The 13797-nt window shown below is 42.0% G+C and overlaps 1 protein-coding gene across 2 annotated transcripts in view; it reads left to right on the forward strand.

The window, feature by feature from the left end:
• Positions 1–13797, forward strand: part of LOC115647578 (calpain-8-like) — a 46988-nt gene that overhangs the window by 11912 nt on the left and 21279 nt on the right. For both annotated transcript variants that reach the window (XM_030554288.1, XM_030554289.1), the window contains exons 3-9: positions 5749–5867; positions 7008–7141; positions 7463–7631; positions 9100–9183; positions 9965–10050; positions 11466–11540; positions 12695–12855. In XM_030554288.1, coding sequence (XP_030410148.1) covers positions 5749–5867; positions 7008–7141; positions 7463–7631; positions 9100–9183; positions 9965–10050; positions 11466–11540; positions 12695–12855 — 828 coding nt within the window. The remainder of the gene's footprint in view (positions 1–5748; positions 5868–7007; positions 7142–7462; positions 7632–9099; positions 9184–9964; positions 10051–11465; positions 11541–12694; positions 12856–13797) is intronic.

Raw genomic sequence — 13797 nt, forward strand, 5'->3', positions numbered from 1 at the left:
GATCCATGCCATTTGCATTTATAAAGTGCTGTTCATCTTGAAGGCTCCTGAAGCACTGTACATGCTTTAGAAACAGAGGGCCAGATCCTTTGCCAGTGTGCACGGGTGTCATTTCATTGAAGCCAATGGAGCTATGCCTATTTATACCAGTTGAAGATCTGTCCCATACACATGCTCTCTCTATGTGTAACAATTATATATGCATAGCTAAAGTGCCCATTCAGGCAAAAACCTAGCTGTGAGAGATGTCTTCTAGTAAAGCTGGATCTGAACTGTACTCAGTATATTTGGGGATTCTTTTTGGCCTCTTAACACAGGAGTTTGCTTAATACTAGTGGTTTCTGTGACTGGTTTCACTGTATAATATGTTTACCCTCAGAAAGCCCATCTCCATAGGCTGTGGGATTTCTGATAGCTGCTATATCACAGACAGATGCATTCTGGGGATCAGAATAGCCTTTGAGGAAGGTAAAAGCCTATTTCTTTGTTGAATGTCCCTTTGCACTGCTTCTATTTGCAGCATTTAACATACAATTGTAGAGTTTAACTCATTTTAGTACAAAACTTCAAGAGGCCTCCTTTAAAAGTAGTAAACTCGTTGACCTAATATATTGTAATCCACTGCACTGCAGAAGTCAGGTAGTCTAGTCTGTTTGCTGTGAGCTCCGTGGCAAGTGCTGGCAGTGAAGGGTAGAACTGAGAGTCAAGTCTGGGTAGAGGGAAGATGTTGAAGGAAAGGATCTCAGGATGGGAACTAAGAGAATGAGAGTATTTTGCCTGGGATCTATTCTGAGCTTCAGGGCTTGCTGAAATAGCAGGAAATATTTAATGCAGAGACACCTCTGAGCTGCAAAATTCAGATCTGGGGGCTCAAAAACTCTAAATTTGGGGAGTTTCTTTCTTCTCTCTCTCTCTCTCTCTCCTCCTGCTCCTCGCCCCCCTGTCCAGTCTGGGTTTTCAGTTTTGGTCCATCTCTGCTTGACTAGATTATTGACTAGAGACCTAAATTCTTACCAGTTTAGACACTTAGCATTAGTGAAAGAAGCCTCTGTGTGGATTTTATTTATAGTCACCATGAGTGCAGTGCAGGTGAGCAAATATATAATTATACGGGAATCTGAGTCAGAGTTCCAAGATTAACACAGATTTAGTATTCAATGAGATTATTTTTAAAAAATCAGGAAGCTGACAGCATTGCTCTAAGAGAACACCAGTTACTATGGTACAGTCTTGAAGAAGGAACAATTTGATTTAAATGTAGGGTGTAGTCAATAAAGTAATTCTAGAAGTGACATGGTGGGATTTCATGTTTATTTCTTCTCGCAAACTCCAGATCAATTTGCTCACTTCACAAGTAAAAAAAAATGCATATTGCCTGCATCACAAACTCAACTTAGGATCTGAGAGTCAAGCTGAAATCTTTCGGGTGCATTTATCGCCAATAGTAAAGGTCCTGTACTAAGAGGCTACTCTATGTTTTTTGCCGCCCCAAGCACGGCAGTCAGGCAGCCTTCAGTGGCGTTTCTGTAGGAGGTCAGCCCCAGTCACATGGATTCAGCGGCAGTTCTGTGGGAGGTCTGCCAGTCCTGCGCCTTCAGTGTACCCAGTGCCGAAACCGTGGGATCGGCGGACCTCCCACAGAAACGCTGCGGAAGGCTGCCTGACTGCCGCCCTCACAGCCACCAGCAGGCCGCCCCCCCGACTTGTCGCCCCAGGCACGCGCTTGCTGCGCGGGTGCCTGGAGCTGCCTCTGCCAGTACTGGCACTTGTCTTTGTGGATAGAGGGCAACTGGTCTCTGTAAAGATTCAGAAGGGAAGAGGAAGTTGGAGCAGAGGCTAGAGCAGAACAGCAGCGAGCAGGAGGATCCTGCAGGAGACCTTTGACCAGGAAGAAGGTCAAGCTAGGAAGGGCGGAGAGCCCAAACCAGAAGAGAAGCCTGGGAAGAGCTGCTATGAGAAGACTCCAGGTAGGAAGGCTCAGAAAAGAGCAGGGAGTGTTTAAAGGATCCCAGGGTAGGCTGAGGGGAGAGGCTGAGCAGAGACTGGGGTGGGTCAAAAAGCTCCAACTTACAAACTTAAAGATAGACAAACCTCAGGGAGGAGAGGCAGTGCCCAGTGTGAGGCTGAGCGGGCGAAGAGATTTTATTTATGTTAATAAACCAGACCCCACAAACAGACACTGTTATTGGTCTTTGTGGAGCTATTGAGAAGCCTGAGTGTATGGGAAACTGAGGCAACAAGGGCATGCTTGGGATGTATGAGACAGATAGAATCCAGCTCATGCTAGGTTAGCTCTGCAAGGCTCACAGTAGTGAAAACTTTCTTGCATCTGTAAACTAAATAGATGTGACTTGAAGGCACATAGTGAGCAGATAGGTTTTATACAGATAATTTAACATAAGCATTTTTCTGACTACAACTGCACTTCAACTGTATTTCAGTTAAGTATGTGTTCTTGATGGGTCCTTTTTTCTCTTTGGATTTACAAAATTCACTTTCTAGGAAACTGAAGCCAAATTTCCCTCAGTATTTGAAAGCTGATTTCTAATCAGCAACAATATCCATGAACACCTTGCCTTGGCAGGCTTTGGTGGTGCTGCCTAGGTATTTGTTTAGGTTTCAAAGAGAGGTGTCTGAGCTATGAACTATATCATAGGCACATGCTGGTAGGAGCAATAAAAAGCTGTGAAAACTGCCATCGAGTAGGATTAGAAACATGGCTTTGTCAGCCTCTCTAAAAACAGAACACTTACATTTTAATTAGTGAGATTTTGATAACGATCTGTGTATTGTTATTGTTATTGCAGTGGTGCGTAACAGCCCCAGTCAGGATCAGGGCTCTATTGTGTAGGCACTGTACAAAGAGAGATGGGCCCTGCCCCCAAAGCTTACCTCATAAGTAAGCCAAGCTCTTTGACCTAAGTAATTTAGGCCCAATCCTGAAAATGCTTTGACATGGCTAATTCCAGCACTCTTACTGAGCCACATTCAAGTCTACAGGGCCCTACACGGTGAGAAGGGTCTGACGTGCAGCATTGAGGTCAGTGTTGAACCATGATTCCTTATTTGAGAATACCTGACTGAGGGCTGATCTATCCACAAACTTGTGCCAAAATAACAAAATGGGGTTTGAGTCACATTTTTGTTATTTCAGTGCCAGGCTGTGCGTTGATATCATACAGTTTCATTTTAAATAGGACAGTTCTATTCTGAAATAAGAATATCCACATATAGACTTGTGCCAAAATAACAAATGGTACCACTTAAAAGCAATGTAGTTCTTTTGGTGGGAGTTGTGGGTGGATATGCCAGCCCTTAATGTTTATCTAAAATATAGTTATAGTTTGGATTAAAGCTCATGACGCATGCTGGTGGGTGTAACTGCGGCCCTTCATTTAAGATAGCAGAAACAGTTAAGTTTTGTTATAAAAGAATAGTGGTCTCTAAATCAAAGCACAGGCACATGGCACTGCTTAAAACAAAGGCTCATCAAAGGCTACTCAGGAATTTGTTCCCTGTGGGCAGAGGGCTTTGCTGTTATTGTGTGTGCGAGGATGGGGCGGGGGAGAAGCAGAAAACATACATACAGACAGAGACTGAAGCTCCATACACAATCTGGACAAGAATGATGTGTGGCCCTGAGAGAAGCCTAGAAAGAGGGGTTATGGGTCTTGTGCTGGCTAACAGATGTTTAGTGCTGTGAGCAAGGAAACTATTGTTTGGTTCCTCCTCTGTTCAGAGAAACAGGACTTTGAACACTCCTTGTAAATAAACAAGATGCATTAAAAGGTCCCGGACTCCATCATCAAATTTTTCTCCTAACTGGAACAACGTGGAAGACCCCATATTTTTCTGATCCAGCCTCTTTTGAAGGAAGTAGAAATGATTGAATGATGGAATTTGCTGGCATTCGCCTAAATGCTAGGACAGAGAGAGATTTCCCATGGGGAATTCTTGTGAAGGACTTCACTTTGTGGGCACGCGTGCTGTCCTAGGGGAACAGGACCTTACATTACTATAGTAAGACTCAGAACTAGCACAGGGAAGGCTTCTCATTTAATTGAAGAATCTATATAGTTTTGTGCTGACTAAACATTCCCAATGTGGCCATCCTTGAGGTTAAGCAAATCCCAGCTGCTGACACTCAGTAGTTAATGGCACAGGCTCTATTTCAATAGTTGCAACAGCATTTCCAGATATTACATATGGGGAGAACTCTACCTCCTCCTTACCAATTGGCTGTGTCTGTTCTCTGCTGGATGCTGTTGTAGCAGGAATTCCAGAAGAGCTGCTCCACCATCTCCTCAAAGATAACACTGTGTGCTTCAGAGCAGGCCAGCAGCAGCTGAGGAATTGGGAGGCAGGAGAACCAGTAGCAGGGATACATAGAAAGATGAGGATTTAAATCCCCACTTCAAAAGCTGTTGGTTTCCTCTCCACATCAGGAGCCCCTCCTGTACCACATTCCCCTGCTACCCTAAAGACTATGATTAATTCTGCGTCTTCAACAGTGCTTATGTGGAGCTAAACGTGTGATACTAGAGCTCAGTGGTAGCAACATGTATGGACCCTGCATGTATGCAAAGCGGTACTGAAATATGCTCATGCTGTGTGCTGGTATCCTGGAAACATGGTGACACCAGTATGGCATTTCCTTACCCTTCGGACAAGCATTGTGTATGTATGTGTGTGTGTGTGTGGGGGGGAGATATCTTTCTTATCTCCTCTCATGTTAGCTAACTTTTTTTTTTTTAAAAGAGCCAGGCCTTAAAACACAAACTACAATGCTGGGAGAGCTATGCATGTTTTAGTTTGAAAGTTACATTTTGCTAAATGATGGGCACTTCTATGGGAACTGATACAAACAGGTCTCAGAATTTTCTGGGGGGCAGTTTAACCATCAGCAGTTTCCTAATTAGGCTTCTGATACTGTGAGGTGCTGGGCACCTTCATTCCCATTCAAGGTTAACCTCAAGCTAGTGACAGTTGAGGGCATGCAGCTCCCAGCATCTCGCAGGACTGGGTTGGACCTTCTACTACAGTGAATACACTTATCTAATTTTTAAGAAGTTAACTGCTGCCCTCCGATGTTAAAGCATACGCCAGTTTAGACCATTTGAGCCAGATCCTCAGCTGCTGATTTAAACCAACTGATGATATTGGTATGTGTGTCCACATGAAGAAACAAAGGCTGGGTTAAACCCAATATCTCAGAAGTAGTATTTGTTAATCTGATCTTTCTCTAATGCCTCAGGGAGCCATTTGAGGCCATGAAAGATCATGAAGTCTGTTTCCCGCCCCCACATGGTATTTCCATCATCCAGAAATTAAAACTGCTGTGGGAAGCCCAGATCTTGCATTGCTTCAGCCACATAAATTGCTCCCTGAAGGCATTAAAAAGCATGTAAAAATATGGTCTAAACACAAATAAAACTTGAAATGGAACATTAAATCCACCACTGTCATCAGTCCTGGAAACTTTGGCAGAATTTAAATCAAGATTTGGGCCTAATTGTATTAAAAATACAAAAGCCCACCCCCCTTGGAAAAATAAGCAGAACAGATATATTTAAAAACAAACAAACAAAACAACGCAGCAACTAGACTTCCAATAGGATCTCATAGGGAACTCTACTTTGGCATTTTATTCAAAGGGTATTTCAAGTAGTGGTGTAGGGCAAAATGAGGAAACTGCAAGGCCCTATTTTATTGATACATATTTCTATCTTGAAACTTGCATGTTCCCAGGTGACTGCTGGCTTCTAGCAGCCATTGCATCTCTTACCTTGGATCAAGAAATCCTGCATCGAATTGTTCCCAAAGATCAGAGCTTCCAGAAGAACTATGCTGGGATCTTTCATTTCCAGGTAACTCTTGTTAATCCATCAAACAGGCTCAAGATGCGAGGAACAAAAGAAAGATCCAATATTTAGGTAAATGTAGCTTGTCTCATTGCTGATGACAAGTTAGATATTCAGCAATTAAGGTGTGCAAGTGAGATAGACAGGGAGGGGAAGAATGGAGGAGACTATAACAAAATGCAATTATACATACTCAGTGGACTAGAATTCTGCTCTCTTACAACTGCATAAACCCAGTGCTGTGCCAATGGTGGCAAGAAAGTCACTCCAGATTAATACCACTGTGATGTAGAGCAGAATCTTCTAGATCAGGTGCCAACTTTTTCGCAGTGTAGGCCACATTTCATCTCAGCAGGGAGATTGTCCTGTGGATTTGCCTGCCTCCCAATCTTTGTCAGGTTGTCCATCTCCCCTCTCATTTGTGACCACATAACATCCTGGTGGCAACTCCAGCAGTTGCTTACATAGATAATTAATATTAGCTAAGTACGCAGGGTTACATTTCCAAAAGTGACTAGTGTTTTTGGGTGCCCCAACTTGAAGTACTTTTTAAAGGGGCCTTATTTTGTCTGTGGATGGGTGCACAGCACTTTCTGAAAATGAAGCCTCTTCAGGGTGCCTCAAGTTGGGCACCCTAAAGTACTTTTGAAAATTTAGGTCTTAATGCATCCCAGCTGCCAGCCAGCTCTTTGTGGACACCAAAAGTCTTCCATGGACCACACTATGAGAATGTTCTAGATGTTCCATCCAAGGCAGCATTAATATTACTGATTAATAAACCTTCACATAGTGCTTGTAAATGTACCAAAGCCTTAAAGAATATAGTAAAGCAGAGAATAGAAAAATCATTGGTCTCTGTCCCAAATGATGTGCAGTGTAATATGGATGGGACAAAACGTAGACAACAGTTCACATATGGAAGACTGAGGAGAAATCAGTGGGGAGGAGTCCAGTGTAGGAAGGATTCCTCAAAGTGGGTTTTCATGAAGAATGTGAAGATGGAGAAGAGAAGATGAATGGCCAACAAGAAGTGGGAGACTGTTCAATAGCATAGGGGGCAGTGAGAAGCAGAGAGTGGTGGGAGGATTTTTAGCAGGGAGGTAACTGTAGCACACAGCTCTAACCACCCTTTCTTTCTTTCCTTAGTTCTGGCAGTTTGGGGAGTGGGTGGATGTTGTTGTTGATGACAGGTTGCCCACCAAAAATGGGCAGCTGCTCTTCCTTCACTCGGAGGAAGGCAATGAGTTCTGGAGCGCGCTGCTGGAGAAGGCCTACGCTAAGTAAGTGGGGCTAATTCTGAGGGAGGCCATAATAAGTGCAAGGAATGTGACAGTCTCAACCCATGCCAGTGCCAGGCCCAAACACATTCTGCCCTAGTGTTAGTCTCTTATTCCTCCTCCTTCCTCTCTCCACACCATTTCTTGTTTCCCACAAACACTTCAGGGAGCACTGCCAGCCTTCTGCCTCAAAATGTTTTATCTGCTAGTTTCACAAGTAACACCCATGAAAATGTTATATCTGTAATGCAAATGTGACGTATGTGTGGAAACTGGCCGGATAGTCCTTATTGCATGTTTGTTATCTTATTTTCTTCCCCATAGATTGAATGGCTCATATGAGTCTCTCACAGGAGGCACCACTACAGAAGGGTTTGAGGATTTCACGGGTGGCATCGCTGAGTCTTATGATCTGAGGAAGGCCCCACCAAACCTATATCAGATCATCCAGAAGGCCCTGCAAACTGGGTCATTGCTTGGCTGCTCCATTGATGTGAGATACTGCCAGTATTTTACTCTTTCACCATCAGAACTCTGATCTGGGTAGTAGGGAAAGCTCAGGTCAGCAGCAGGCATTGTTACTATGGAAGGGCCTGTTTCAACATCCACTGAAGTCAGTGGAAACTTTCTACTGATTTCAATGGGCTTTGGTTCAGGTCCTAAATGAGCAAAAACCCATCGTGTCTCCCTGCTCAGGAAAGAGCCTAATAATTAGAGCTGGGAAGTAGGAATCATATTGCCAGGTTCTATTCCTGGCTGCCTCTGATTGCCACTTCATTTTACTCATCTGTAAAATAGGCATAGCTATGCTAACCTATCTCACAGGAATTGTGTGAGGTTTTATTAATTTGGGGCTATTGAGATCCCTGGATTAAAAGAGCTAGCGATGTATAAAGTGTTATTATCAGCACAAGCTTCTTGAAAAATATTAGGTTAACGTTGACTCTCTGACTATCTATTCAGCCCTGATGTCTGACACAGCCTCATATGTACTGGTGATGGTATGAGTCCCTCACAGAGTTGTGGCAGTCTGCCCCAAGCCTGATTTACCTAGTGACAGCATGTCAGCTCAGACTCCTCCATGATATTTCCGCTCTGACCCCATTCCTTTGACACTGGAAAAGAAACGAGTAATTTGCCTGGGTCATCCAGCTTCTAAAATGCAATTTTAACTACTGTTAGGATTCAAATGCTGCCTGCCTACAGCCCCAGACACCCAAATGAGGAGAAGGAGACAGGCACAAACTCTTTGAGAATGTCTTACATTCACTCTGTGGTGCCTTTCAAGTATGCTTTATTATGAGGTACTCTAGTCAATCATTTGAGACCCACACTTGCCCTTTTCCCCACACACAACCTGGAGTTGGCTCCATTTCTCAATCTTATAAATCACTAACATCTGTAACAGGCAGTCTCAGCAGTTATAGGAAACATTAGATAGGTTAAAAGAAGCCCACATCTTTCAAATTCTTTTCTTCCTCTTGTCCCTCAACTTTAATTTTTTTTTTGGTAAGTCACACAGTAAAAAAGGTCAGTGTTGTATATCTGAATCTTGGCATACTGAGCCCTTTATATTCACTAAAGACTGAGTTTATTATTGACTTATTGGATTCCGACAAAAACAATAGATCTGAGCTCTGGATCTGAGCTCACATAAAAGTTTGTAATGGAAACTTCTTTCTATAATGGACTGGACCTGAATATTTGAAGTTAGGAAAGTTTGGATTTGGATTCAGATTTCAGCACCCCCCCTCCTCCCAAAGTCACAGATGTGTTTGGAACTGGAGTGTTCTGGAGATACAAAGTTGAGCTCCAGGGTTTGGATCCATTTCTGTTTAACACAGTTTGTATTGTTGAATTTTTTATTTTTTATGATACCATTTAGATATCTCCAACTGTATTAATTTGGTCTTTAAAACTCTATGTGTGTGCAATATATAACAGCATTTTTATTGTCCTAGATCACCAGTGCAGCTGAAACTGAGGCTATCACAAGTAAGAAATTGGTAAAGGGACATGCTTACTCTCTCACTGGAGCAGAAGAGGTAAGCTCATACATAATGGCTAAACCTGTTAGGTTTCCTATGGGTAAACCTGACCTATACAGTGTTGATAAAACTTAACCATCACACAGAATGATTTCCCAGTGTAACACACAACATAATTTTGAGTTTGCGATTCTACACTGCCTTTGACAACTTGCTGATGACTCTCCATGTTTGATCTATATGAAAATGTTGCTAATATCTTCACAGCCACAGAGACAGAGATTGACTGTAAAAGTTCTTTAGCTTGAAATCTCTCACCTTGGTGATAACCTCTCAGAGACTTTATTCCAACCAATTTACCTCAGCGAATTAGCACAGCCTGCAACCTGCATTGTACTAACAGACTATATTATAAACTCACTTGAACCTTACATTTCACAAACTTTCCCTACATATCACAAGCTATCGTGATTATAGAGATGATCCTGCTAAATAACTTTGTACCATTTATGCTGCCGCACTGTCTTCCTAAATGCCACATGCTGTGGAGAATGCAGCTCTTGTGCTGTGTTGTAGCTGATGCCCATCCTTGCATGTTACCCATATATTGTATGACTCACCATTAGGCCTGTAAGTAATGCTATTTTTGTAGCGCTGAGTTGGTGGTGAAGGGGAAAATAAAATAATGGTGGGGGTGGGAGACATTTAGTGTTTTTTTTATCTCTGACCATCCTGCTAGAGTGCAAATTGTGTTTTTCTCTAGATGTAAAAGCAAATACCACAGGATAATGAGTAAATTAACAAAATGCTCAGCCTCTGCTTGTTGTGGATCCTACAGGTAAATTACCGTGGGCGCCCAGAGAAGCTAGTCAGGATTAGAAATCCCTGGGGTGAAGTGGAATGGACCGGAGCCTGGAGTGATAAGTAGGTTGTTATATACTGTGGCATCCCTCTCATCACTGTGTTCCAATATCTTTTAAAAATTAAATTGGTAATATCTACAGTTAATAAGCCATACAGCACATTTGGAAAAGGTGTTAAATCAGTTGATACTAGTCAGAAATAAAACATTATTAATAAATTAGCAGCACTGGCTACAGATCTGTTCTCATCATGGGATTTACCTCCTCACCTCAGGCAGGGTTCTTAATTTGTGAAGAGTAGTCTGTAGTTCTTGCTGTGAACAGGGCCAAGGAAGTCAAACTCATGTCATTCCACAAGGTGACTCTCCTCATGCCTGTATCCTACTGATGCTGGTGAGATACCAGTGTAGTATTCAGTCAATTTCCCTGGCTAGAAAACCTCTTAGGGCCAAATTGCTGTGCAACTCCGTAGACATTGATGGGACTACAAGGCCGAAGAAAGGGAAATGTTTGACTGCTGCTGGAGAAGCTCAAAAGGCTCTGATTGGGTTCAGCTAAGCACCCAAAGGTTTGAATACCCATCCGAACCACTCTGGGCTGGAAGCTGGGCTTGGAATCTCATGAAAACTATGGTCACAATGTTTCTAAGATTTTCTTGGGTTTGGTCAGGTTGGAAATACCATGAAAATAATTTCTCATGCAGTATTTTGATATATCTGCTTCTCATCCCGGCAGGCTGAAATTAGAGCATTGAGTTTGTGTGCGACTTGAGCAAAGCTTTAGGGTGAATCTTGTTTTTGTTGGACCTGGTTTGCTCACCCTAAAAGTAGTATGCTTCATATAAACTTACAGGGCCATATTCTGTTTTAATGTGGATCATCTCTACTGAAATCAATGGAATTACTCCAGATTTTCATGGGATCAGATCAGAATCTGGCCCACTGTACAATAGTATGATAGAGATGGAATAGAAGCATTGGATACCTAGTGCTTCCCTGTGAGCAGTGCAGGATTGTTCCCTGCAGTATATTTTCTAGTCTCTCTTTCTCCATTCTTGTTTTCAAATGTCCCAAATAATGGAGGTTTCACCTTTCTGCTTGGGAGACTATTAGACATTAGAATAGATCTCACACTGAGAAACATATCCTGATAGTCTTTTCTTAATTTCATCCAGTTAGTCCTAGTCATATCTGTGCATTCTTGCATCTTGTAGTTATGATTAAATTTAAGGTTCATTTGCTGCAAATACAGTTAAATGTAAAGCTTGATTCTTTGACCAGCTTATCTAAATAATTTCCAACTGTATATAGAGTCAATCTGCATTTTGCACAGCCCTTGGGATGAGTAAAGGATCCAGTCATTGAAGGAAATAAGTACTTTTATCAACTGTAACTATAGAAAGATTCCAACTCCCTGAAGTTGTTATAAAGTAAAATGTAACTACTATACTTATTGCCTTTTGTGTTTTGTCTGCAGTGCTCCAGAATGGAATTATATTGATCCCAAACAAAAACAGGCTCTGGATAAGCAAGCAGATGATGGAGAGTTTTGGTAAGAATCATTTAGTGGGATTAATCCTTTGAAAACTGTACATGGAGATGTCCTGGTAAGCATTGCTTTGGATGGTGGCTGAGAAAATATCACTATCCAAAGGGTTACTAATGCAGCCATGATGTGTGAGAGTTATTAGCCTGTTGGTTATCTCCCTTCCCATTCAAATATTACCTTTATATTAGGGTTTCTATAGCATGATGAGGTGGCAAAGATGTAGCTCAGATGCTCAATATTTTGAGGCTTTGATTTTGCCTAAATAGTAGTGAGGAAGTTTAGTTTTATACCTCAGGTAGCATCTATTTACCGGGAGTGAGTGGAAAATCCAGCCCAGCATTTGGTTACATGGGTAAATATTGAATTGATCTTTGCAGAACTCTACCCTCGATTAGAATGGCAGTTGTTCTCTTTGCACAAATGTAATTAGCTACACAAGGTAGCTACGCAAGGCAGTGGAGAATCAGTGACAAAGCTGTGTGTCCAGGATCTAATTCAGATTTTCTTTGCTATGGATTTATTCAGTGTTAATGCCACTAACATTGATGGAGTTACACCTGATTTATGTCAGTGGAAGTGAAATCAGAATCAGTCTCTGAGTGCAAGGAATGGTATCAGTCCCCAAGAGAGTACTTGAACATCTGTTGACAGTGTGTCCTGCTCTCTTGGCAGCTGGCAGCATGACCTGATTATCTTCTAATGTAAGAATGAGGTGAATGTTACCCAGGCTGAGCTATCAGAGAGGGAAGAAACAGCAACAATGGAAGTATAGCCAATTTAAAAAAAAATCTCTGGGACTATTTGGAAGTATGGCTCTTTCACAAGGCCCTATTGTGTTACCCTTACACTGAGTAGTATCTCATTCCCCACATAGCAGCACATAGCTGATTTCAGTGAAATTATTTGGGTACTAAGGTATGACTCAGCATAAGCAAAGGTGGTGAATATTAGCCATTGAGAACTGTTGCCTTAAAGGGGTGGTTGGGGTTCCTAGAAGCCAACTTTAGTTTCAAAGTTCAATTAGACTGAATTTCAGGTAATTTTCCTGTGGTTATGCCATTTGCTGCCTCATTAGAAAAGAGATCAATTCACAGTGGATCTGGCCATGTTCCAAGTTCATGAATTCACCATGGACTCTTTGCGTTCTTTGATGTCAGGATGGCATTCTCAGATTTTCAAAGACAGTTTACACGGCTTGAGATCTGCAACTTGACTCCTGACACCCTGACGAGTGACAAGGTTCATAAATGGGGTCTGACCTTATTCAATGGTCTGTGGAGACGGGGTTCTACCGCTGGAGGCTGCCAGAACTATCCAGGTAAAGACCCAAGTGAAACTTGTATGTGTGATGAAGAAATAGATACAATTTCTTCCAACACAGGTTCCATGTTATATCACTGTTGCAGCATCAATGTGGGTTGTTTTGTGGGGTGTTGTTCTGCTGTTTTTATAGTTAGATCAAAGAGGTGAAAGAAAGATCTAGATTGGTTTAGTCCAGGGTCTAGGCTCAAGGCTGAATCAGGGCTATCTGTCTGGGTTTGATAAAGTTGAAATCTTGCAAGAGCTCTCATGAGATTTCAGCCAAAAATGGCAAAAATCTCATGAGATCAGCTGGTATTAAGAGATTTCCATTATCAGGACTGGTTGGGAATCTTGTGAGAGCGGTCATTTTCATGAGATTTCTGCCATCTTAGGCTGCATCAGTGTCTGATTCAGAAAATAGGTCCTTTTCTCTCAAATGTGGAACCAGAAACTTAGAAATGAGTTAAGAACCAGAAGGGTTTGGATCTGAAGTTCCTCCTCTACGTTTTTTTAAAGCTATTTTCCACATGTTTATATTAACCCAAACCTATGTGGTCTAAATCAAAACCTGATTCAGACTCATTTTCTTATCAGGGTTTCTTTTCTCACTTGAGTGGTTAATTCACTGCACAGCCTCTTTTCTTTATGCACCTTCCTTGCCTGTACTAATCATGCTTCTGACTGGACTAATCTCCACTGGATTGTGGAAAGCACAATACAGTCACCATTCAAAGACAAAAAGTATTGTAATTTGGCATTCATTTTCAGGTCAAACCTGAAGAGAAGCCCTCTGGGATTTGGCCCTATAACAACAACAGTGTCAGCAGAGGACATTTTCTGGGCCTAAATGACTGGTTGGTGTTAATGGCATTGGCTCCTCCCAGCTGGTCATTACTTCCCAGGAGATGTCTTTGTAATTTGTTATTGTATAAATAAATATACAGCACAGCTGGGAAAA

The sequence above is a fragment of the Gopherus evgoodei genome, chromosome 3 (assembly GCF_007399415.2).
Source record: "Gopherus evgoodei ecotype Sinaloan lineage chromosome 3, rGopEvg1_v1.p, whole genome shotgun sequence".
In the NCBI taxonomy this organism is placed as follows: domain Eukaryota; kingdom Metazoa; phylum Chordata; order Testudines; family Testudinidae; genus Gopherus; species Gopherus evgoodei.